The sequence below is a fragment of the Pezoporus wallicus genome, unplaced genomic scaffold (genome assembly GCF_028554395.1).
Source record: "Pezoporus wallicus isolate ANWC-B61680 ecotype Strahan unplaced genomic scaffold, APGP_CSIRO_Pwel_v1 contig_3952, whole genome shotgun sequence".
Classification (NCBI taxonomy): Eukaryota; Metazoa; Chordata; class Aves; order Psittaciformes; family Psittacidae; genus Pezoporus; species Pezoporus wallicus.
The window spans coordinates 6903992-6929848 of record NW_026635034.1 but is presented as its reverse complement, the minus strand read 5'-3'; the positions used below and the strand labels follow the sequence as shown (position 1 = coordinate 6929848).

The 25857-nt window shown below is 38.8% G+C and overlaps 2 protein-coding genes across 6 annotated transcripts in view; one reads left to right on the top strand and one right to left on the bottom strand.

Annotated features, from left to right (window-relative positions):
* Window positions 1–25857, bottom strand: part of LOC130592441 (nicotinamide riboside kinase 2-like) — a 136432-nt gene that overhangs the window by 17258 nt on the left and 93317 nt on the right. The window lies entirely within an intron of this gene.
* Window positions 38–25857, top strand: SPPL2A (signal peptide peptidase like 2A). 5 transcript variants are annotated; one of them, XM_057396648.1, is made up of 17 exons: window positions 38–216; window positions 3848–3967; window positions 5163–5345; window positions 6162–6251; window positions 9418–9551; window positions 11690–11841; window positions 13082–13178; window positions 14533–14634; window positions 15523–15604; window positions 15893–15967; window positions 16681–16737; window positions 16892–16945; window positions 17368–17467; window positions 18303–18380; window positions 18717–18877; window positions 20948–20981; window positions 25533–25857. In XM_057396648.1, exons 1-17 carry the CDS (start codon window positions 163–165, stop codon window positions 25562–25564), a joined length of 1605 nt encoding a protein of 534 aa, XP_057252631.1. In that variant the 5' UTR covers window positions 38–162; the 3' UTR covers window positions 25565–25857. The 5 variants fall into 5 exon arrangements, with proteins under 5 accessions (XP_057252631.1, XP_057252658.1, XP_057252622.1 ...); XM_057396675.1 differs by lacking the exon at window positions 16892–16945; XM_057396639.1 differs by lacking the exon at window positions 20948–20981.

Here is a 25857-nt window from a genome sequence, read left to right as displayed (position 1 = left end):
GCAGCAGCAGCAGCATCGGCCGGCCCCCTGTTCGCGGCGGCCGGAAGAGGAAGTGGCGCCTCTCCGGGAGCCGGTGGCGGTGAAAGGCTCCGTGGCGGGCGCGGGGAGCCCGAGCCCAGCCGAGGCCCTTCCCCGAGCGGGTGGCGGCGGCGGCTGAGGAAGATGAGGGCCGTCGGGCTGCTGTGGGCCGTGCTCTGCGGCCTGCTGCTCCCGCCGGTAAGCGGCTGCGCTGCCCGCGCCGTGGCAGGGGCCGGGACCCGGCTGCTGGCCCGGGCGAGTGCGGGGCGGCGGGGGGCCCGCGGGGGGCGGAGGAGCCGGCCGGGCCGCCCGTTTCTTCCCTTCCTCCGCCGGCCGAGGGTTTTCCTCTCTCCGCCTTACTCCTCCGTAACCCCTCACTATAGAGGATCCCCGTGGCTGCAGGCATAGTCGGCGTCGCGCTTGTCTCCCTTGACTGGGCTGGTGTGCGCTCCCGCCTCAGAGCGGTCGGAACCGTGTCCCGGGGTCGTTCCGGGACTCCCGACCCTGGCAAGGGCAAGGCCTCGGTTCCCCCGACCCGGTCCCCTAGGTCCCTGCCTTATCCTCTCAGCCCGGGAGTGCAAGCGGGGCTCAGCCTCGGTCGATTGGTGGGTTTGGATAATGACTCAGGGGTGCCAGCGTAGATAAACGCTGTTCTTTCTGGAGGTATTTAAATTAGGGTGCTGGGGAAGGAGGAGCTCGTGGTTTGTGTATGTCTTGGCTTTTGGCCTGTTCATCTTGAGTGCCATCTTGGTTCCTGTATGGGTTATCTTTGCATCTTCTCCCAGCACACAGGTGTATATTGTCATGGAAATCTGGGCCATTCTGCATCACAGAGTAGTGAAATGGGGAAGCCAGAAACCTGTGTAAGCTGCTTAGGCAGTATGAAGTGCATACCTGTATTAAATGCTGCTCCACCAGATTGTTTTGTTGGTGGGATTTTTGTTCTCTTGCTTTTAACGTAATTTTTACCTTGTTTTGGTAGGACAGGATGGAGAGTACATTCCTGCGTAGGAAGTCACCCTTGGATATATTCAGCAGTAGGTGCACAGCGCAGTTTGTTGGTGCCTTGAGAATGCCTCTGGATGAAGTAGTGTACATCTGTACAGTGACAGTCTGCGAGTCTTATGTAGCTGTCATTAGTTGTGTTGGCGTTTTCTAAAGAGTAGCTTAGGTCTTTAACCTAATGCTTTGCTGCTGCTGACAAGTGAAGGGGCTTCTCTTGTCCTCCTGGAAGACTGCAGGCCCCCTAACTGCCTCCTCCTTTGCCCTAGAAATGCAGGTGTAGTGGTGGTGGTGAGCATGAGACCAGGTCATTGAGCCTCAAGAACAGTATCCTGAGATGGACGCTATGGGGAGTTATCGCTCAGGACAGTAGTAGGTGTGCAGGGAATGACCACTGCTGTTCTCTGATCATAGATGATGGTTCCCCTGGGTGGCAATTCCCAGAAGGGAGGGAAGGAGGGACAGTGTGCATGTGTTAAAGGGCTGCTGGCAGAGCTACAAAGTGGTGCTTGTTCTGTTCATTGCTAGCTTTCTTCTTACCTTTTTATGTTTCTGTGAGGTTTATCCTCTTGCTACATACAAAATATTTTGTTCTTGTTCTGTACCTTTGATTTTCTTGTATGTCTTACCTAGATGCTAACTGTGATGGATATTGTAAATATAAGCTTGATTTGGTCTCATGTCCACTGATTCATAAAACTTCCAGTATTCTACATGGTGGGGTTACAGTCAGGCTAAATTTATATCCCTGCAGTAACAGGGATGTGTTGGGAAAAATAAGGATGAAGAGAGTATGAGATGTCTTCTTCTCTATCAACTGTAAGGAAATATACAAGAAAAATGTGAGGATGGTAAAGTAAGGAAGTCTGATGAGGGAACCACCTGTCACAAATAGGAAGAAATCTGTTTGGGCATCATCTGAACCTGAAGTGAGAAATAATGATGCTCCTTTAGGGAAGGGCAGCCTGTACTCCACAAGGGAATGTTTTTATGTTGGAGCAAGTCAGCCTATGGAAATGGGTTAATTTTTTTGAAGAGCAGTTTTGTGGACACTCTTGGTCTTCTGCTTAAAAAAGAAGATTGAAAATGTGCTCAGTAAGAAATGTTTACTTTGCATGTATGCTGAGAGGAGGGTTTGTTTTGTACTGTTCAGTGGCACAGCTGACTGCAAAGCTGCGTACCCAAACTAGTAGCTCTTGTCTGTTGTGAAAGAAGGGTACAGAAGCAATTAGAAAATAATAGAAGTTCAGCTGGATGCAACAGCTTTTTAGTGGGGATGTTCCAAGTGGGTGTAGCATGTAGCATTTCTTTTCAGTTTAGGTTCTAAATGCTGTCTTTAAAGCCTAGCAGCAAATCATGAGTGTAAACGTCATGCTCTGGTCCTCCATCCCCCACCTTGTGAGGAAGAATTGTGTTCCCTGATTCATCACGGAGCAGGGAAGTGTGCCAAACAAAACATGCGTGTCAAATAAGCGAGTAATCGCTCCTCTTAGGTAGACTTACACTTGTGTAGCATTAACACTTGATTTCCTGGAAAATCCAGAAAGCAGTTATTCTACTTTGTGAAGCAGAAAGAGTTGTTAATGGATGGAAGCATCTTGGGTTTGCACCTGCTGGAAGTCTTTATTGCTTTTAATTTACCATTAGTTTGCACTTCTTAGGTGAAAGCACTTAAGAGGGAAGCTTGATAATTTTTGTGCTGATCATAAATCATGGAGCAACTTACTGGAGCTGATAGCTGAAGAGCTGTTACATGTTAAACAGTTAATGTGCTCAGGCCCTTTGACACAGTTCTCCCAGCAGATGTTCATGCGCTGTGACCAATATAATGGATTCCTCTGAAGAAGGTTTTTTGCTATTCAAGCCAGGCAGACATAAACCTCTGAAACAATACCATCACATGTTTTTCTTTCGTTTCTGGTTCTCACTTGCTGCAGAATACTGAGACACTAGCTGGAGGAGAAATGCCTCTATAGCACTGTTAATGATTAGTGTTGTATATCTGACAAATATTTGGGCTTTCCCCCCTTGCCCCTGCTTACTTCAAGCTTATATCTCAGTGCTCTTTCAGACAACTCGGAACTTACAAAATCATTTTTAATTAAATATATTGGTACTTCCTGATATGGAGGTCAGTTTCTGTCTCAAGAAGAACTGTCAAAATGAGATCATCTCCCAGTTTTCTTAAGGTGACACTGCTTTGAGATACAAATGATGCTTCTTTGTTTTTACTACTTAGACGTTTAATCCTTAGTTTGTTAATTTATCCACTGAGATACCTGACCTTTATTAGCATACTAATGCTTGGGGAGAACTCTATATCCCTTAAATTATCAGAAATTTTATAATTAATTTGTATTAGTAACAAAAAATTAATGTGAGAGAGTAATCTTAATAGACACCAGTATTTCCCTAACTACACAAATTCTTCCTAAATTACAGTAGTTGATATCTTTGTGTTTACAGTTGTTTGCTAAAAAGTAGTTAGGATTTGCTAAACAATACCTTTATTAGTAGGGGAATTCTAGAGTCTCCAAGGAGGGAAGAACTTCAATCCACTTTTACTGTTTTAATTGCTTTCTATATAAAGCTTTGCACTTAGCAAGTAAAGGATACAGAATCTGAAATAATTTGCTTGGGTTTCTTGATGGTATTCTACTTGGTGACGTGAACTATGCATGTAAAAAATACAGTGTATTTGAAATGAGGATAAGCAGCATTATACAGTGAATAGGTTCTTACTTTTCTCCTAATAGCCTTTTAGAAGAATGCCTGTATACTGATATTCTGAAGTTTGTTTAATGCAAAACACTCTGGTTTATTGCAGGTAACTGCAGATGAGGGGATCCTGCATGCTTCTGGAAGCGGTGTACCTCCAGTAACAAAGGATTACTGCATAATTTACAATTCCAATTGGGTATCTCTTCCGAACAGCCTGGACAATGCTGTAAGTAGTTTATAATCATACTCCCTGAGAAAATTAAAACACAATGAATTTGGGTCAGCTATAGCTGGTCTTCAGAATTCTGAGTTAAATAAATGCTACACTGTTTATTTACCATTTTGAGTTATGTATTAATGTCCCTATCCTACCCCTAAATTTATAGGGAAATTTTCTATACTTTGAAAAGTCAGCTTCTGAAGTTTACAGAAGTGATATTCTCTCTGTGTTAGAACAGGTTTTAAATATGTTTACATATTCATCTGATGCTGTTTGTTTGTTTTCAGGCATTACCAGTATGTCTAAGTTTTAGATTTGGGAGTAAAACTTCTGTTTATTTGTTTACAAAAAAGTAAACTTGTGAAACAGATTTCTTACAATGATTCATCAGTTTGATGTTTTAATTGTCTTGAAACCATATGGTGGAATGGGAGATTATCTGGAATGTTTTATCAGGCCATATTTTCTGAGTGTGTTTCTTTGAGCCAGACTAGGGTGTGAGGCAAAACCAAATGTTCTTCAGGCATTCTTTGTATAAACAGGAAATATTTTGTGCTTGGAAGTGATTAAGGTGATCTTCTCTGCCTTCTCTCCTGTCATTCATTAGCAGGTTCACTCAATGTAAAACAGTAATAATAATTCGTCTGCTGTCCCAAACATCTTTGCTGTGCTACTTTGGCTACTGGGAAGTCTTCCCTAACTTAAGAAACTGACAGTAATTTTAAAATAATTGCCAGTATGAAACTGAACTTTGAAATAAAAATAGAAATCCTTTTTAGTTATAATAAATAATATGTTCCTAGGGTCCCCAGCTGTTTTTGAATCAGTATTACACTTCAGAACTCCGGTTATGTTGTATATGTTAGTGTTCATTTGGCTTGTGAAGCCTGGAAGTAACAGAGTGTACACTGGATTCCCCAAAACTACAAGCAGGGATAAGAAACCAGTTTCTTATGTTTAAATTTCAGCAACAACTGCTATGAAATTGTGTTTAGAAACATCCAGGTATTTCAGCTATATGCTGCTCTGAATGTCCCTCAGTATTGCAGGCTGCAAAAACTCTTGCTCTGATTTTATATTCTTGAATTAATGATTTCATTCTGCTGTCTCCTTCAGGCAGGCCTTAAATTAAGGAGCATCGTAACATAGTCTTCTACATATCCTGTTTTCATCATGTTCCTTTTCTCCCTTTTCTCCACAGACTTTCAGGGCTTTAGAAAACCTGACTTCTACAGTACTCTGCAGTTCATCTGAAGTTCCTTCTGGTATAATGAAGGACAAAGCAGTTGTAGTGATGAGAGGAAACTGCACTTTTTTGGAGAAAGCAAGAATCGCACAAAATTTAGGTGCTAAAATGCTGTTGATTGCCAGTAAATCTAGGCTGGTAAGTTGCAACATACAGTTTTCTTCTCTAGTGAAATAGTGTCTTATCTAGTTGGTCCAGGGCAGGGCTAGTTGACAGAAACCCCAAAAGCAGAGGACTCAGCATGAGTGGTTAACCTTCCTCACAGAGTGCTGTGCTCATGTGGCTGTTGCTCCTGAAACTGAGAGGGTCATTCAAGTTAGTTCTGTGCAACACTGTGTTATATTATCTCAAAGTATCTCCAGCTGAATTGTATTTTTAATCTGTTCCTTGTGTCTTTAATCATGTTCCTGAATGCTTGTCTTTATCCTTGATTTTAGTGTACTCTGAACTCCCTGTAATTTTGGGTGATGCTGTTTTAGACACGTGAGACAAAAATAAGCTAGGAAAATGTAATCCAAAATTGGAAATGCAAAAAAGCATTTTGAAAGATCTTTATGGATAATTCTGTTGCTTTTTTCTGTTTTACAGCTGCAGCGTGTTTGTACAAATATTTACAATTTATGAATTTGTGTGATTATAATGAAAAGTTAATCTTGTTTCAAAGGCATAGAGAATAAAACCAGAGTTTTGGTTATCCTTTGTAATACTATAAAAGCACAAGATGTTTTTAAGAACTCTGAGTCGAGGTGTGTTAGTAGTATCACCTGTTTTGATTTAAATACATCAGTCTTATTAACCTTTTGCAAAAGGTGATGAATAAGCTCTTTTTTTTTGTTTTTTTTTTTTTTTTCTTCCTACGAATACACTGAAATTTAAAGGATAATTTACTTTTAGGGATCTAACCTGCTTTGCAAATAGGCTCAAGATACTTATCACCGACACTTTCTCTTTTAGTCTCCTCTTTCAGATAATAGGACTGATTTTGAAGATGTGACTCTTCCAGTGGCTCTTATAAGATATAGTGACATAGTAGATATGCAGCTGGTAAGTAGTATACCTTCAGAATGTTATGGTTTACATGAACTTGTTTATTCAAAAACCTAAAATAATGTCAGGTATGGATGTCTGCCTGATTTGAATGTGCATAGAACCTGCTTTCAGTTCACAGAAGAGGATGGCTATTAAGTCATGGAATTGCTAGTCTTCCTAATTCAGGTTAATCTGAGAGAATGGTTAATTAGAGCACTAAGAATGGGAAACATTATACTTAACTGGAGGGTGGGTAAGCTTGGAAGTCTTAGCACAGAACCCAGAACAGTTGAGCTTGTATCTACTGGCATGGTATCTGTGAGGCAATTATTATCTTATCAAGTTGGATCTTGAGGAAGGTGTGAGGTTTTTTTGTCTTTGCCAGATGATGAGCTCGCTCTCTATATAGCATGACAGCATCTGTTATGGAACAGTAGAGTGTGAGTTTCTGCTGATGAGTTTATGATGTGATGCCAAAGGTGTCATTAAAATGTGTCAATTATGGTATCTTCTTTGCTTTATAAGCAGGGGAGTTTGATTTCATTGACATATAATATTAGGATACAGAATATTGCAGAGGGTTCTTTTAAAACAAAGTATCCTTTCTTCAGTGTGGCTTTTTCTGTTGTTATTTTGTTTTGTTGTTTATTTGGTGTTAAGTAGCTTTGCTAGCAGGAGTTGCACTGCATGTGTTTTTCAGTGAATAGCAGAGGCTAGCACTAACCTGTATAGTCTTAGCTTCTTGGATTGAATTTGCAAGCTTACTTCACCATTTCTGCTCTTAATCTTCAGAGCTGCCATGGAAGGTTGTCTTAGGTAAGTATGCAACCTGAAACCATGCCTAGACATAGAGGAGTTTGGTTGTTTACTGCCTGTTCCCATTAAAGATTTGCTCTTGCCAAGCATTGACATGACTGAAGGTTTGTGATGATTGTCCTTACTCTGACATAGTCTCGATGCATACTGTGTTTTGGTTCAGGTTGTCTTCTGTTTTCAGATTTGTTCCTTCAAGTAAGACAAGTGTTGTTTGTTTAGTTGAGTGGTTTTAAGATATGCCCTACTAACATGAAGGGACCTAGGGCAAGGTTAGATCCCTAATTTGTTCTGAATCATCTCTGTACCAGGTTACTGCTTAGTGCTGCTTGGAGTAATGTCATATAGAATCACTTATGTGTAACTGGAGTAATTCACCAAAGCAACTTCGCTAGCAGATTAGTGTGCCACGTGGTGTCTCATACTGCTGTTCAGTCATAGAATTTGGTTTTGTCTTATAACGAGACTGCCTTTGTAAAAGTAATGAGGAGCATAGCATAGACCACAAGTGATCCTTTCGTAGTTCTGATGGCGTTTTTTCCAAAGCCTTCTGTCATGTCACTGGCAGCTGTTGTTTTGAACGATACATCCTGCTAAGAAGCTGGCAGCAATTGTACTCTTTCCACTACAGTTGTATGTCTGTTTTAACTCTTTCCAAGGCTTCCAGTTTTCTCCTTTTATTTAGAAGAGACAGCACAAGTCTGAGGGTAGCTACTTCGTGTAAGCATTCTTGCTACTTTTTCTTACAAGACTTCATCTCTGTTAGCTTTCAGCATTTGAATCAGGTATGAGTCTTGATAGCAATAGCAGAGTGTTACCAACCTTCTAGTGAGTGGATAGCTTTCTTTCTTAACTTACCTGATGTACTTGATTCTAGTGCTCCTTGTGAAAGTTGAGACTTTGCAAGTTCTTAGTGAAGAGCAGAGTAATAGGACCAAAAGGAAACAATCACGCTAGATTCTAATGTGAATTAGATCTTGTAAGGCTTATGAAACTTAAATGAAAAGCTGTATTAAGACATGCTGGAATCAAATACTAAAAACGGATAAGCCTTCAGGTTTCTGGGGGAAGGGAGGTTGGTGTTTTTTTGTGTCTGTGCTTTGTTTTGTTTGGGGTTTTGGTTTGTTTCTTTTTTTACATACAGGATGCTGTAATTTGAATAGTTTTTTTTTCCTTTAATGTTATTTTCCACTTGATACAACTGCAATGTTTCATTAGAATTTAATCTTCTTTCTTGTTTTCTGAACTTCCAGAACTTCAGGCAAAGGAATGATTCTGACTTCTTTAGCCTGCTGTAAGGTTAATATATGTAATTAGACAATTCGGATACTGAAATAAATCTGCTTTCTTCACATTTGGCCAGTGTATTCCACTACACTACTCAGCTTCCCATTCAGTCTCTCCACTGCCAGTTTGATCTTCCTGTAGCCAAACCTGCCTCGCACGTTCATCTGCTCTCTGCATTTATCCCACATGCAGGCTGTTAACAAATCTGTTCTTCTGCTGCATCTCAAAAGACTATTTTCACCGCATGATTGCTGTAGATGCTTTGATGTACTTTGACTACAACAGCAAGCCTTTCTTCCCTACCACTTTCCATTTCCTCTCAAATTATCATTCTTTCTTTGTGTTTTTTATATCTCACCTTTCAGTCAAATGAAAGCATCTTAGTTTTGCTTTCAAGATTTTGGTACAATTAGGTATCAGTTATGTCTCTGCATGCTTTCCCATCTCCAGTGTCCTTCAGCTGACTTTTTATTTGGGTCTTAAATTTTTGAAGCAGTGTGAAATTGCTCTGTTTTCTTTTGAATCCATTTCAAATCATGCTTGTGTAAAGCTGTTAATAAGTAACTTTCTGCCACCTTGAGTTTTCACTGTGTCCTGTCTGAAGCATTGTGCCTATATCTGAACTGTGACTTTTGTGGTTTCAAGAGGTAAAGTAAACCTCTGCTGATACCTCAGCAGACCTGTGAGTCTGTGTTTCAAGTTGATTGACTTGGATATGCTTTCCTGCAGAGATAGTATTTGGTATATTTTGGGGATGAGAAGCATTTGAGCTAGAGGCACAACTACTCAGAAGTGTCAAAAGAATGAAAAGAAGTGCCATTTTGTTGTGTGGTATCTACGTTTCCACAGCAGTAGTAATAAGGTTGTTTTCAAACCTGACCATCCTGAAAGGTAGCATGGAAAGCATTGCTTCTTTACAATGACCAGGGAAAATATATGAGCTGTCTTGTGCAGTATGTTGAAAATTTGCTTTCAGCATTTTATTGATTAAGAGGAAGAACTCATGCTGTGCATCTTGTTGAAAATAAGCCATGTAATTTCTTTGTTGTCCTTACAAACCAACTTGCGTGTTGTTTTTCAGGCACTTGGAAATGAAGTTAATGTGACCCTGTATTCACCACCTTTGCCAGAGTTTGATTACAGTATGGTTGTCATCTTCCTAATTGCCGTGTTTACAGTGGCACTAGGAGGCTACTGGAGTGGAGTAGCAGAACTGTAAGTTTGTTAAATGAAGCTGCTTAAATCATGTGGACTACAGATTTTGTGGAAACTGTCACTGTGTTCAGTGAGTAATTATGTTCTTTTAGGTTGGTAGTTAACAAATTAGAAAATCTAGGTCTGAGCTGCTTTGTCATGAAATGCTTGAGCACTGCAACATCTGAAAAATCTCCAGAGGTCTTTAAGGAACCTTAGTAGTAGATTGTCAGAGTCCCTGAGGGATAATGCAACTCTTGGGAGGAGGAATGAGTTAACATTTTGGCAAGTTACCAAATACCCTATAATTAACATCATAATATTGCAATATCCATGATAGAAAGTAGATATTTTAATGATACCTTTAATTGCATGCATGTAGTGTCTGAATTTTCAGAGATCCTTACAACTGCTTCATCCCAGCTGGCTGTGCAGCACCCTCTGGGATGTCTCGGCGCCTCATTCCTGTCACTAGGAGCATTGGGGAATGTGGTTTGGTTGTGTTTGGGTGGCTCCAGATAGTTAAAGTCCAGCTGGGCTTATCTGCTTCGGCTTCCTGTTATCTGGTGGAGCAACAGAACCAGGGGCAATAGCAGTTCTAGGACTAGGCTGGGTCAGGGAGGCAGCAGCAGTTCCTGTGCAGGGAAGGAGAGGGAGTAGAAGCGTGGAATGTAGCAAATGCAGAGAAATGAGGCGTTACAGGGGGTTCTGCACCATGCTTGAGGGGTGTGCAGCTTTGTTCGTTGAAGTGAAGCACACTCCATGCACACAGCTCTTTTTAGTCTGGGGTTTCACTAAATGCAGTTGGCCTTTAAGAGCATGGTGTTACTCTGCAGTATTTCTTGGGTGCTTGCATGCGTGTAATGGGCCAGTGTGTGTTGCTACCATGGGCTTCCCATTCTCAGTGGTGTTCTAGTGCTTTGCTCCTCAGAACAACAGGGTGAGAATTGTATGTGATAACTACATCTTTCTCTTTCCCACTAGTTATGCAAATCCAGTGATTTTAGAGATATTAAAGAAGTAGAAGGAGGGGTGGGTGTGTTTCTCTTTTTAAAGGTTGGATCTGATTATGCTGCTTTTCTTACCCTGCAGTGCTACAGGGTGTGCCTGCACTGAATGCTAAAATAACAAAATGTGGTGCTGTCTCCCATACTGCAAAATACCTACATGTAATTATATGGAACTTGTTAGAATGCAGTTTCATACATCTGGAGTGTGCTTTTTAAAAAAACAAACAAAAAAAAAGCTTATTCAAAGTGTGTCCTCTGAGAAAATGATTCATCTAACAAAGTGCCTTACTGCTGGGGGAGTTTTCCCTTTTGAAGGTAGCTGTTTCAGTGCTGAATTGGGGGTTTTGTAGGTAGGTTCTAGGATTTGTCAGGAACATGCTATCTGATGGGCAAGTTGCACTGGTGTCTGAACTGAAGAGTGGAAGGGCTATCGGCTCAAAGAGTAAACGCAATTTAAGTCTCCTTATTTTGCATGGTGAGGTATAATTATGGAGTATGTATGCACAGAAATCTTACTCCCAGTGCAAATCCCCAATTACACCCCCTCTCTTTTACGTACTCTGTAATTATTATAAGGTGTAAAGGTAAAAGAACTAGTCCTTAACTAGCTTCATTCTGCTGACATGAATGGGTTTTGCAGACACTTAACGCCTATTGTGGAGGTTTTAAAACAGTGTGTAATACCCATGATTTCAATTTATCATAGACATATTTATCAGATTGACTATATTTAGCCCAAGAAATTTTGTAGTCGGAGATGATACTCTAATAGAGTTGAGTGTGTGCATCCTGAAAAGGAGCTGAAAAGTTTTGATATCTAGCTCCTTCTCCTCACGTAGATTCGGGGTTTGGCTGGCTGTACTCCTTTAGTTGGCAATCGCCACATAACCAGAAAGGAAGGCAGTTAAAAATCTTTTCCTTGTGATCTATGCTAGGTTAGAAGTGCATATCTCCATTTAAAAAATGGAGTGAAACTCAAACAATAAGCATACCAGGTTTTTTTTCCTTTAATAAAGTCTAATAATGGTATGAAGGATTAGCCTGAAAGGCTGTGTCAACCTAAATGCTTTGTAACTACAATTCTGGTTATAGTAAGACTTTTTCATAACCTGTCACCTAAGGTAAATATTTGTCATTCTTGTAAAACAGTGAGAATTTGAAAGCAGTAGCAAGTCCTGGAGTGAGAGAAACAAGACAAAAGAAGGAAGAAAATGTTACTTTCACCCCTGTAACAGTTATCTTGTTTGTTGTCATCTGTTGTGTTATGCTGGTCTTGCTGTATTTCTTCTACAAATGGTTAGGTAAGAAACAATGGATGATCTCATATGACTTGTTTTTCTGCATGATCTTATAGGTGTCTGAGTCTAAAAAGCTCAATTTCTAAACTAAAATTAATATAATTTTGTAATTGTTCTCTCCATATATGAGTCAAGGGTTGAAAAGATGTAGCTGCTACTTAGAAGCTTTCTTCTGTTATCTTACAAAGTTTTCCTTGACAGTGCTTATTCTGAATAATGTGGAGTAGAGGTGCCAGTGACTAGTAAAGAAAGTGTATGATGTATGTTGATGTTCTTGGAAGGGTGGCAATGATAGCTTAGTGGTGTTTAGAGTGAAAACTTCTGTTCGGCATTGCTACATTGACGTTGAGTTTGTGCTTGTGGTGTCCTAATTAAGTACAGGGGAAATGGCATTGCCATAATAGAATAAACTCAATCATGCTAGTAATAAGCTAAGTTCTTGAATGATGCAATTCTACTAAATTGTAATTTCCAAACTGTTGGTTGATTTTTTTTTTTTTTTTTTTTTTAATAACCTCTTTATAGGTATCAAATTGCTTTTAGTCAGACCTTCACTAGCAGTAAACCCCCTCCAAACCAACAGCAACAAATCCCCAAAGTAACTGGCAGACAACTGTCTTACTGTTTATGAATGTTTCAGGGTGCTTACCATAAGTTAGAGTGCACAATATATTGTAAGTTAGAACATGAAATACACAGGGTTTTCTCCTAGCCAGGTGGTTCCTAACTACATACAAGTTTTTGGAAGGAATGGGGTGTTTAGTATCTTAAAGTGCCACCTAAATGATCAGTCAGATCTTGGGGATATTGAAATCTTTAGGCATAAACAGACAAAGTACTTAAAGGGAAAATCTGAAGTGGAAAGTATTACCAGAAATTGGGAAAGCAGGTAGTTGTAAGATAGCACTTTGGTTTTAGTTGGCTAAAACCAAATAAAAGTATGTGAAAGCAGTAACAGGTGACTTCTTCCTTCTTAAATAAAAGGGAACAAAAATTAAAAAAAAAAGGGGGTGTTAATTAAAAACTTTCAGACCTCCCATCTTTGCTTAATGAGAACTCTTGTCATGGCAGAGACAATCAGAATTCAGCATTTTCTGTAATCAGCTGATGTATTGAGCAGTGCTGTAACTGTTAACATAAGTTGCTGTTTATATCAAATGTACATTGTTGTGTTTGATTCTTGTTTGATTTCTTTCCTATTGTATTTTGTCACTGATTCCCATCTTCCATTGTTTTTATTTAGTGTATGTTATAATATCAGTCTTCTGCTTGGCATCTGCAATGAGTCTATACAACTGTCTTGCGGCATTAATAGGCGAAATACCATTTGGGCAGTGCAGGTATTGTACACCTTTCACTTATTATAAATGGAAGATTTCTTTGGAGTATATTCTGATTGCTACTCAAGGTAGTGTGAAAACTCAAGAGCAGTTTGACAAATTGTTTCCTAAACAGTTTAGTATGTGGGATTGTTAAAAAACAAAATTACAAGCTCCTTTAATAGATATTAGATGTATTTGTATCATAATTAACAGTTAAAATAGTATTGTGGGACATTCACTGCATTACTTTTATTTGCAAGCATTGCTGTAAGCAAACTTAAAAGGCTCTGCTTGGCCATCTGAGCTCAGCTTGTGCTCACTTTGGCTCACTTCGGTATGCTTACTCAGGTGTGCTCACTTTGTTCATCAAGGAACTCGGTAAGGGGGAATCCTGCACACTTGGTCCTGTTTCAGGCAAGTACTGTGCTATAGGCAATAGAGGTTTTTTTTTCCTTTATGTTGGTCTGTCACAGGTACAGTACAGATTAAGTTTTAATTTTCTTGTGAAGGCAACACACTGCTCATGTCCTCTGTGTTAGTGGTTACAGTTGTAACTCAGGTTGTGAGTTATCAATGTGCAGATAGCCTTGCCTTACTACTCCGAGTAGGTATCCTGCAGGTATTAGTGAGTATGGGAATATTTTCCTCCTCTGTATTTTCACATTTAAAAAAAAAACCCTGGCATTTAATGCAACAAATAGTTCTTTCCCCAAAAAGAACAATTCTTATAAGCTTGGAAGCCTAAGATTGTGTTTGCATGTTAGTACAGGATATTAGTGCCAGGTGATCCAGTAGCCCATCAAAGGCAGAGATCAGGTAGAAAAGACATCAGGTTTTGTGTAAGCTGTAGGACAGGCATTTCTTCTGTCAGTTAATATCAGTTCAAGAACTACCCCAGAAAATTGAGTAGGTGGTGGAAACAGATACTGGCTCACAATTTTGCAATACATAGTTACTCCATTTTTAATCTTGGATTGTGTGTCCTAAAATTGACTTTCACCACTCCCCCCACCCCCCTTTCTGGAATTATGATGTCTGTCCCTCACTGACATAGTTCTGTTGGTGTAGTTGTTAAATGACATAGATTAAATAAATTCATCTGCTTGCCACCTTCTCTGGATGTGTTTGCTAAAATGAGGACTGGTCGTCAAAGCCCAATTTGATTTATCTTTGGGCATGTTTTAAACTCAGCCTAGAGAAGGGCTGGTACTGGAGTTGCCAGTATAATGCCACCTAAGTCTGGATAGAACAAATGGGCAAAGGAGAAGCTCTCAAGGTGAGAACACCTTGTCAGCTTAAGGACCCATGATAGCACAGGCATGTGTTTTGGCTGTTGCAGGCTTTCTTTTTTAATTTAATTATTTTCTTTTAGGATCGCATGTTGCAACAAAAGCATTGAAGTGAGGCTTATTTTTCTTGCTGCATTCTGCATAGCAGCAGCTGTCATCTGGGCAGTGTTTCGAAATGAAGATAGGTAAGTGATGCATTCTGACTTAAAAGAGTAATATGAATAATTGTCATTAATGAACTTCCCATCATATAACTAATCCTGGAGCATAGCATCTGTCTATACTCTGTCCTGATTTCAAAAAAGTCATAAATGTATTTATGAAGCTTAATGAGCATGGGAGTAATAGAGAACAAAGCTATACAAATGAACTGTGTGGTACTTTGGAGTTACAAAAAATTATAAAGATGAGGAAGAACTAACTTGATTGTTAATGAAGAAAAATAGTGCAGAAATAGCCTAGGGACTGTAAGACCTGTGCTTCCTGTGGAAGCAGAGGACCATAAATACACAAATACTGTAGTACAATCCTAAGTAGCATCTTGAGTCAGATATTAAGTAGGGCTTCCAATCAAGTAAGCCATCATACAAGTTAACACCAAAGCCCTGTTGTGGCCTCTGTTCAACTCATTTTCTTTGTAGTGTGCTGATGAGGTGTCCTGGTTTAATCCCAGCCACCAACTAAGCCCCAGCCAGCCACTCACACAGTCCCCCCTGGGATGGGGAAGAGAACTGGAATGGTAAAAGTGAGAAAACTCAAGAGTTGAGGTTAAGACAGTTTAATAGGTAAAGCAAAAGCTGCACGTGCAGGGAAGCAAAACAAGGAGTTTATTCACCACTTCCCATTGTCAGGCAAATGTTCAGCCATCTCTGGGACAGCAGGGTTCCATCACGTGTAATGGTTACTTCAGATGACATTACTCCAAATATCCTTCCTCCTTTAATCAGCTTTATATGCTGAGCACAACATTATATAGTGCAGAATATACAATATAGCAAAACCTAAAACCATTATTGCACTTGGAGTCCAGCAGCAGTTTGAACAATATGTAAAAATATGTTCTTGGTTTTTAGGTGGGCTTGGATTTTGCAAGACATTTTGGGAGTTGCTTTCTGCCTAAACTTCATTAAAACACTGAAGATGCCGAACTTCAAGGTATTGCAAGTTGCTTACCTTAAAGAAGTATTCTAATGCCATGTATCTAAGTTTAGTACCAGGAAGTAGGTTTTCAACACTGAAGAAAGCCTATAAGTTAAGAAAATCTTTAACATTTTTAATAGAAATTAATCCTGTTCTATATGTAATGCCAGGATAAAAACAAGGAGAGGTAGGGGTTGGTTCTTCCTTTTTTTTTTTTTTTTAACATAGTGCAGTGGTACCAGAATCTAGCTGTGCAGTCCTTGAAAACCTATGGGAATATTTTCTACTTTGTTTTTTTTCCAGTCCTGTGTGATACTTCTGGGCCTTCTCCTTCTATATGATGTGTTTTTTGTCTTCATAACACCATTTATCACAAAGGTATGTCTGTGAATTTATCTTTAAAATAAAACAAAAAATGTTATCTAGTCACTGGGGCAGTATTTTTGTTGAACAGGTTGGTATTTTCAGTATTCTCAGTGCAGGAATGCTGACTTCCTTTTCTTCATTTGAGGCAGCAGTGGCCTAAACTTTCATCTTCTATGGGCTGTTGAGCATAATGCTTGCGTACGTGCCATTAATTCTGTTAAATTACTTACGTTTTCAGCAATTACATGGCCAAAAACAAGCTGTCCCCAATTGTGTGACAGTATAATGATGAGAAATTACTGTCCTACAGTTTTCTTCCTGCTTTTGCTTTCAACACCCATATATTGAAACATGCTGTAGTACTCTCTGTAGTGCTCCTTTGCAACGTAGTGTGAACTGTAGCAAGTGTACCTTTTATTTTGGGGCAGAAAGCTCATGGCAGAAAAAACTGACACTTTATTAATCTTAACTTCCAGCTACATCTTGTGATTTGTTTGTGGGTTTTTTTCTGAACAGTTATTTTAGGCTGGAATATGTGTTTGCAGTGCAAAACTGTACTGCATGATACTGTTCAATACTAGTACATTCCTTTGGATGTTCAGGATTTTTCCAGTCCTGGATTCTAAAATGAATTTTAAAAAAGTTTTGTTTTTTTTTTTTTAAATGTAGTATGAATATTTTGGTATATTAAGCCACTAACTTTTGAAAAATAACCTTAATTTCAGAATGGGGCAAGTATAATGGTTGAAGTTGCAGCTGGGCCTTTTGGAAACAGTGAAAAGGTATGAACAGTTGTTTTAGTATGTGCAACAAAAATACTGACACTGCATAGCTAATTCTAATGTGCTTTTCAGCATAACTTTCTCACAAAATATAGCCAGCTTCTGCTATTTTCTTTTAAGTATTAAATACCTGTTGACTTGGGTTTGATCCTAGAATGATGGAAACTTGGTGGAAGTCCCTACTGAACGCTCAGCTCCCCATGAGAAAGTAAGGATTGTATTTCAGATATTGGATTTTTAAATTATTCCCTCTGAAAAGACTATTCTTTTGGGGAAAACCTGACTGTCCAAATTTCTCTTCAGGGCCTGGATATCGTTGATTCTTTAGCTAGGGTAATAATCCAGATTTGTAATTCCAATTATATGGTTTGATGCTTTAATTTTATTTGTGTGTGCGCATATTATCTGTAAATCTGAATTTCCAGCTTACCTGCTGCCTTAAGATTTACCTACTCTCTATGTTGGTTTCTGGTTTTACTTCAGGTTCTACCTATTTTGAAGTTCTGCATTAACAATAAATCGATTATATTTAAACTGTTTATTAATTTAAGCAAACAATCAAAAAAAGCTCCCAAACACCAGGATGCTTTAGATTAGATTTATGTGGGCTTCTGAAATACTGTTTTACAGTTACCTGTGGTTATTAGAGTGCCTAGACTTGGATACTCTGCATCAACACTGTGTGACATGCCATTTTCATTGCTGGGTTTTGGAGACATTATTGTACCAGGTGAGCAAGTGTTTTTGGCAATTATAAATTACGATTAAATATTTAGGGTTTGATTGTCAACTGACATTTCAGTTTACTCAACAGCTAAATCAGATGCAGCAGTTTGGCTTGATCTGTTATGCAGAATACAGCAAAAACCACAATATAAGACAGCTTAGTATGTTACAGAACACTTACATGGTGAAGGGGGTTTGCTTTTCTTTCACACTGTGTTGTGTAAATACAAGTCCCACAGATAAATGCAGTTGTCAGTATTAATTAAATCTCACTGAAATCTCACAGAAAGCAACTTTTCTGTGACTTCATACTATTTTTGTATCCTAGACTACCTAATTGGAGGTGAGGTAACGGAAAATATATTATCAAATTTTTCCATCTTTGTCAGCAGAGCTGAGTTTTGCCATAGTTGGAGTCTTGAGCAAATGAAGTCAGGCACAAAGCACCACCATGTGAACAGTGTGCAGGCAAAATTGCTGATTGTAAAAAGCGAGCATTAAAATCCTGTTGAAGTGTTAGAACTAAGTTGTTACCCTTCTGTATTAACAAAGTGAAAATAGCACAGTGTATTTAGCTTGCTAAAAAAAAAAAAAACCAAAACCTTTTAATACCAAGCTCACTTGGCTGATTGTGGTTTTGATTTTCAAGACTTGCTGTAGAATTTCTTAAACTGGTTCTTGGCTTTCCAGAAATAAATGGGAAGAAGATAACATACAGTAATGGGGTGTCTTAACATAAATTCTTTTTGTGCTGCTTTGATCTAGAGGAAGACTGGGGAGAAAAAAAAAAATCATGGCTAAATATGTCATTAATCTTTTGTTTTGTTTTTCCCTTCAAGGGCTTCTGGTTGCCTACTGTCGCAGATTTGATGTTCAGACAAGTTCATCTTCTGTATACTACATTTCCTGTACAATAGGTAACTTGTGATATTTCAGCAATCTTGAATCTTCATACTAGCCTTTTTTTTTTTTTCCCCCATAAATGGCATAACCAGATAGGTTTCTTCAGGTAAAGGTTCAGTGTTGTCAAGAATCTTTTTATGATATCTTTAATGTGCCTGCCCATATTTAAGGTGAGCATTCTTTATGGTAGTCAGTTGGTTAGAGAAAGCTTGCAAATACAGAGCAACCTATTGTCCACCTTTTTTTTTTTTCAATTATATTAATGAAGATGTTACTTAAATAATAAATCTAGCTTACTTTTAAAAAAATCTCCTGTTCTTGATAGTGTGCGTATAAATATCTTTTTATAGCTTATGCCATTGGTATGGTGCTGACCTTCATTGTTTTGGCATTAATGAAGATGGGACAACCGGCCCTTCTCTATCTTGTCCCATGTACACTCCTCACTAGCTCATTTGTTGCTTGGAGGCGCAAAGAGATGAAGAAGTTCTGGAAAGGAAGCAGTTACCAGGTAGGCTGAATATGTTGTAGTTAATTCTTTTGAGTGTAGGCTTCTAGAAGTACTTCATAATGTATTGCAAAGTAATCTATTTTTTGCTAGTCTTCATGTTATCTTCCGGAACTAATAAGGAAAAATAGTTGTTATGCTTAGAAAATCTTAGTCTAGTAGTTGACAAAGCAGAACAAAGCTTGAGGGAGATAAATAGCTGGTTCACTACTCATAAAAAAAGTAATTTGTCCTATTTTATTTTCTTTGGAATGTTTTTGGGTGTTTTTTTTTCATGTTTTAACATTCCTCGACTATCATCTTGATGTGGTATAACATGAGTCACTGAACTAAGCATGCAGATTCCAATCTGCACTAGTCCTCTCTTAAGAAACAGTTAAGCTGGTGATCAACTACAATTTTAGAAACTTTCTGGCATAATCAGGATTATATGAAGCATTCAGCAACAAAATAGCTGGGTGGTTATAAAACTGTTTTCTGTCACAGTGGTGTGCACACTGCCGTGGGTATTCTGCATTACCCCTTTGATTATCTCTGACGTTACCCAGGAACTGCAGTCCTTGAATCCCACCAGCTATCTGCCTCTCCCTGTTGACATGTGCATGTTCCCCCTGATTTGACTTGCTGTGGTAACACAGTGTGCCAGTAACTCTTGTGAGCTGGCATGCATCACAAGACAGACCAGTCTTGAGGTTACTCTAGATCTTGCTTGAGACCTGAAGTCCAATATTGTTTGAATTCAGAAACAATCACCTGTATCTAGGCTGTGTGGAACTCAGCTCAGAGAATGGATAGTCTGTTGCCAAGGGAGGTGGGTTGGCTCCTGCCTTTTCAAATTTGGTATTGCAAGGTTTAAGTCAAGGTGGTGATAATTCTTGTCGAACTGCAGGCATGCAGCTTCTATAGTATTATCAGTATTACAGTATTATCAAAACTACCTTTTGTTGATCTGACTAGTACTCTACACCTGCTTCAGCAGGAGGTTGGCTAGGTATAGAATTACTAAGGAGGCCTTCAGCTTTAACTACATAGCTTGTCTTTGTCTGCAGAACCAACTCTCTTCCTTTTTTAGATCCAGCAAACAGGAATGTTTCTCTGTAGGTCAGAATGAATTTGACTTGCCATGCCTTTGGTGACTGCTGTTCTAAAACAGTGTCACATATAGGAAGCCCAGTAACTCTGGGCCTGTTGGGGGATGGAAGAAAGCTTTGCAATTTATTTTTCTCAGTTGAGTTCCAAGTAAGATTGGCCTGAGCAGATTTGGCAACACCCTTTAGGGAGAAAAATTTCTTGCACTTCTCATAGGAAAACTCATACTTGGAAGAATTATGTTGCCATAGTAGTTATTTCCATGTCCTTTCAACTGGTTTCTTTAAGGATTAAAACTAATCTGAACTTCAGCTTGTTTGAGGTCAGATGGCTTCATTTCTGGCACATCTTAAAATGTGCCAGAGAGAGCCCCCACTCTACAACCCCTGAGTTAGACTTGTCTGTAGTTGAACACCTCTGTGTAACTTTACTGACTCCTATTTTTCCGTAACATTCTGAAGAAGATTTTCTACATTATTTTTTTCCAGAGGGTGTTATTCAAGTTGCACTCTCAAAATGCTGCAGTGTTGATCTTTCTCCTCACATGAAGATGAATTTTGAACTGTTCTTACCGAACTTACACGAAAACATGCAAAAAAACTATCCCCAAACCAACCGTGCACACAGCCCCAGGGTTGAAATCTCCAGCTTTCATTGCTCATTCTGAGGAGAAAGAATACAGAAAGGGGACTGTATTTTTTTGCTACAAGGGTCTTGTGGACTGGAGCAGAGCTACCCCATTGATAAGGGTGGCCAGACTTCAATAAAGGTTTGCTTTGTCCTTATGGAAACAGAGCAACCTTGCAGACTTCTTAGAGCAAAGCGCCCTAAGAATAGGGGTACAAGAGCATGTATGGTGTATTAGGTGACTAAACTTCATGAATACTGCTGTTTGTTTATAGACCATTAGTTAGCTTTTCTGAGTTTTGGGATTTTCTGATTTTTGTTGTGTATGATTTTAATAATGGAATGAATTTTATTTAGGTATCGGACTCCTCCAGGACGCCTTTGCTACAAGGTGTGATTATAGCCTTCTTTTAATGAAACTTTATTAATCATCTTATGGTTTCTTTTTTTCCCCTCTGCTTCATCTTTTCCTTTGAGTCTGTCTTTTAAATTTTTTTCTGAGTAATTAATGGAAAAGGGTAGCAATGAAGATGAGCTATAAATCATGTTTTGTGCTTAGGTGTTTGGGTTGGGGGTTTTTCTTTCTTTCTTGAAAGGAATATAGGAAAACTTAAGGACCAATGGAACCACGATTCCTAACCCTGAAGGCAGGCTTTGTATTCCTCTCTACTGTATAATTTCCCAAATCCCTAGGAGTATCTTCGAATACGTAGAATTGGATTTAGTTCCTCTGCCTATATGGAAGTACCTGATTTTTATGTGCCACTGCATTGACATGAAAACCTGCTTTGTGATCATCACAGCTGTGTTGTCCTCTGTTATAATGTTCAGCATTATGAATTGTCTTTAGTGTCATGTCTACAGTCCCTCTGTCATCTTACTACTCAACAAGTACACTTGTCCTGTGCTGTCTGTAGTGTTTGCAGTGGGATAGAGAGCAAGGATTCAGACCAGCTTCTGTGGTCCTTCTGCACAGCTTCTACACTGCCGTGAGAGGTTTAACCTTAAGCTATAGATCATGACGGCTAACACTGGTGATATTCAACTGTCCACTGTCCCAAACACAGTATGGAGAGAGCAATGCAAGCTTTCAAATGTCATATTCTTGCAGAATTTTGTTTTTTAAATCTAATCTTGAATTGTAGTTGGCAGTCTAGTTATCCATCTGCTTATAAAGCATAGCTTGTCTGCCCATTACACTGAAGACAGTTTGAGATGGTGAACTCTGCCTGTCGTAAATTCTGAACTAGAAAGTACTTTTCTCATTACCTTCTTTCTTCTAATAAAGAGTATTTTAACAATTTAAGTCTCATTAAAAAGCCTTAATAATAAATGAATTAGATACAAACCCAAGAAGGGATTAGGAAGTAGAAGAGGTTGAGTGCAAATTAAACTCAGATGGCCCAACCATATTTTTATAACATCAGATTCTTCTGTCCTGCTGTGTGCAGTCAAGTTCTTGGATAGGATTGTTAAAACCAGTTTTTCAGTTTCAGCTTTATACACATGGGAAATACTTGACTCCCTAAGATAGCTCTGAGGTCCCATAATTCTTAGCTGGGAGCATTTCTGTTGCTGCATAATAATGCAGTCTTGAATTGTAGTTATGCCACATGTGGCTTTATTATGGAGTAGACTTGAGCTGTAATGAGTTGTTGCACAGAAAAAACATTTTGACTGTTTACTGAAGCACAGTAAATAGTGCTTCACTACTCCTCCAGCTTTCTGGGGAGAGTAATGTACCTACTTTCTTCCCACCAAATGTAGGAAATGTTGCTGCCCAAAAGTGTACAATAAAGGTTTTTTTATGGGTTTTTTTGGATTGCTTATACTTCTCATTTATGCCTGCATGATAAACTTATTTGATACTTACTTCCCAGTTATTTATTTTAGAAATACTGTTTGGTTTTTGTATCAGTACAGTCTATGAAATCATTTTAGTAACACCATGAAAAGTCTAGTGGACTAATGCAACTTTGAAGTCTTGTAGGTAGAATAGTCCAGCAACTTTCAGAGTCTGTCAATTTGAAGTGTTCAGCAAACTTTCTTATCTCTCTTTGAAGTAATAAATCAACAGATTTGTCATTGGCATGTTACACAGCATGCACTTGCTGTTAGTACTGTCATTTTAAATCAAGTTTTTAGACACTTGCGAATTAATCATAGCTATAGGTTGTTAAGAATTATGTGAATTCAACATCAGAGTGCATCTTGCAGGCAAGTGTGTGCAGAAGTACTGTGTACTCTTCTACAGGTAGGAGCATGTATTGCCATTTCTAGTTTAACTCTGTGTGTGGTTTGGCAGGGATTTGTTTGTGGGTTGGTTGGTTGTTTGCTTTTGGTAGTTCACCGTGTTAGGAGATAGCTTTGTAAAGCTATCTAAATCTTTGTAAAAGACATTTATGTTTAACCCATCTTGACACACCACATCCCTTCTCCCCTTAAAAACTGTCAGGAATTCGGATGTGAAAGAAAAAGCTTCTGTATCTTCATCAGCTCTCCACAATGTATGGTCTGATTGCTCTGGCTCTTTTGAGGCTTGGAATAACTTTGTCCATCATTTTAGCATGGTGCATTCATCTTGCTGCTTGTCATAGAGTCCTGCAGCTTCTGGGGCTTTGAGGATGGGGTTGTCCCAGAAACCTACAACAGAGATACACTTTCAGAAAGACATCTGTTTATCCTCCCTGCCTTCAAGTTGTTGGTTATCCTTCTTCTATATGGTGGGGAGATTAGAAATGAGATGGGATGGCCTTTTTTTTTTTTTTTTTTTTTTTTTTAGCCTTGTAATGTTTATGTGTATCAAAAAAAAACCCAAACAAACACCCTTTGGTATTTTTGGTTTTAAAGTCAACTTAAAAATCTGCTGTATTAAGCAGAGACTTAAAGATTTAACTAGAGGTGGTACCTCCAGCGTAAGTACATTTTGTGCTACTTGTTGTAGGATTAAGAGAAGACTCTTTGACTTTGGGACATGCTGAATTGTTGCAAATAGTGTTAGCTCTTCTTCTGGAAGCATCTTGTCAATTTAATAGGGAAACATTTTGCAAAAATGCTTACCAGAACTACCTCCTCTGCCAGTTGTTAGATGAACCTCCCTAGAAGGAAGCAAGATAACATGACAATACTTGATGTAATGTGGTGCCATGCGATGGTTTGTTGTGTTTTCCTGGAAACAAATACTTCAATCCTCATTCAAAATGAGGGTTTGACTTCTGTAATTGTAGGGAGTGGTTTGCTTTGGGTGATTTTTGATGTGGGATTTTGGTCACAGTGCAGGGTTAAAGTTCTAGATATACTGAAGTGAATACAAGGTTGTCATTGGCACAAGAGCTTGGTATTTGCAGCTGGACTGAGTGTGTGCTGTTGCTGTATCGTAGTGGTTAGGTGTATTGGCAATACTAGTGCTTGCCTTAATTCTTATTGTCTTAGTTCTGACATGTGAAAAGAGGGATATGAAAAACCTTTTCTGGGTTTAGCTAGATTGATATTGTGGCCAGTAGGCTCTCCTAAGGCTTACCCAAGTGCTAGTGACTTGCTTCTGCCTTGAAACTGTCATCTCAACTTACTGCATGGCATGTTGGCATGTCTGGACCAGGAAACAGCTTGTTTAAACAAACCTGCTTTTAATAAGGTGTGTTTGTACACCTTGCAGTGAAACATTTCTGTTGGCATAGAAGTGGGTATGGCACAGAGGTGGGTCACAACTAGAGGAAAAAAGTTAAAGAAATTACTCTTTTTGCTCTCTATATATGGAATTATATACACACTAAAGTGCATATAATGTGACAGTGCCAGGAGTCTGGCAAACTGTGTTCTCGTAAGACAAGAAAGCAAGCATGGAAATCTGCCCAGCTTAGAACCCATGCAGTGAACAGTTGTTTTACAGAAAGACCTTTTACTCCTTTTACAGGGAACCTTTTTACTACTAGGCAGAACGTGCAACTATGGAAGAACATCTGTGGGGTTTTCTACTTTTTGATGCTGAAATTATTATGCCCTTGTCCTAATAATCCTGCCATGCTGCATATATGAGCTCATTGACTTGTTCTGGTTGTCAACATCAGTTTTACTACTTCTGTATCTTCTGTCTCTGGTTGTCAGCTATCAAAACTGTCCAGTCCTTGGCCTCTTGTTGCTTATGCTTAGTTCTGAAGCCCTCAAACTGATGGGTCTCAGTTTGTCACACTAACTAATGTGTATATTACCAATGTAATTTATTCAGTGCCTTGTCCCAGGGAGGAAACTAGAGTCTTCGTTGTGCTCTAGCAATACAGCAGTTGGTAGGGAAACGGGCTGCTTTTTAGTCAGGAAAAGTACAATATTGTCTTGTGTTATTCAGGTGACCTAATCAGCTACAGGAATTGGAAAGTATAATGATCTGGTTCAGATTCTCCCCTGTTGCAGGACTTTTCAATTCCATTTCTTTTGTACTTTTTAAAATAAAGGAAAATGTACAAAGAAATGTTGCAAATCAAGTAGGTTTCTACTAGCTGTAATATGGCTAGCTTTTACAGTTATGAAAAGAGAAGGCTCATCTTTTCTATGCAAGCTATTGTTTGCTACCTGTACATCTTAGGTAGGATCCTGGGTCTGTTTGCAGTTCTGCAAACCATGTCTTTGAAAAATCTGGTTTACCCCAATCATTTTTTTAATTTGTTCTCTTTAGTGAGACAGTTTTGACTTACAAGGTTAATTTCTTGTAGAGAACTTGGATCCTTGGTTGGAGAATGCTTTTGCAGTAGAAAGCATTAGCTAAAAGAGCTTTGATTATTTGGCTTGAATACTTTCTGATCTACAGAGGACTTCTTACCTGTATGCTGCTAAAATGTACTCTAACACATGTTTAATTATATTTCTCTTAGCTAACAAATACTTGGGACTGATGGGAAAACCTCTGGTTCTTTATAAAGGTACCTATCTTTTTTCTTTTTACACTTAGATGATGGAACACCTGGATTATACGGGAAATGAAGAAAGCACAGCACCAGCCAGTGAACAGCCTGGAGGACAATAACATGTAGGATCCTGATTTAAAATAGTATTCAAATTTTGTACAAATTAATGACAGCAAATTTGGTGAAGTTTTACAATAGAGTGTTTCCCACTCTGTATAAAAGGGTTTTTATTCCCATACCTATATTTTTATGGAAAATATTGTTAATAACATAAAAGTAATCAAAATAGACTTGCATTTTTACAGCCAGACCATAGCTAGTAAAACCGTGCCTTATTTTGATTTAAATAAAAGGATATTTTCTATGCAA

Coding starts and splice junctions, on each gene's coding strand:
- SPPL2A (XM_057396639.1), top strand. CDS start 163: ATGAGGGCCGTCGGGCTGCTGTGGGCCGTGCTCTGCGGCCTGCTGCTC. Junction 16,738..16,891: donor CTTTTGGAAACAGTGAAAAG/GTATGAACAGTT, acceptor GTTTGATCCTAG/AATGATGGAAACTTGGTGGA. Junction 17,468..18,302: donor TGGAGACATTATTGTACCAG/GTGAGCAAGTGT, acceptor TTTCCCTTCAAG/GGCTTCTGGTTGCCTACTGT.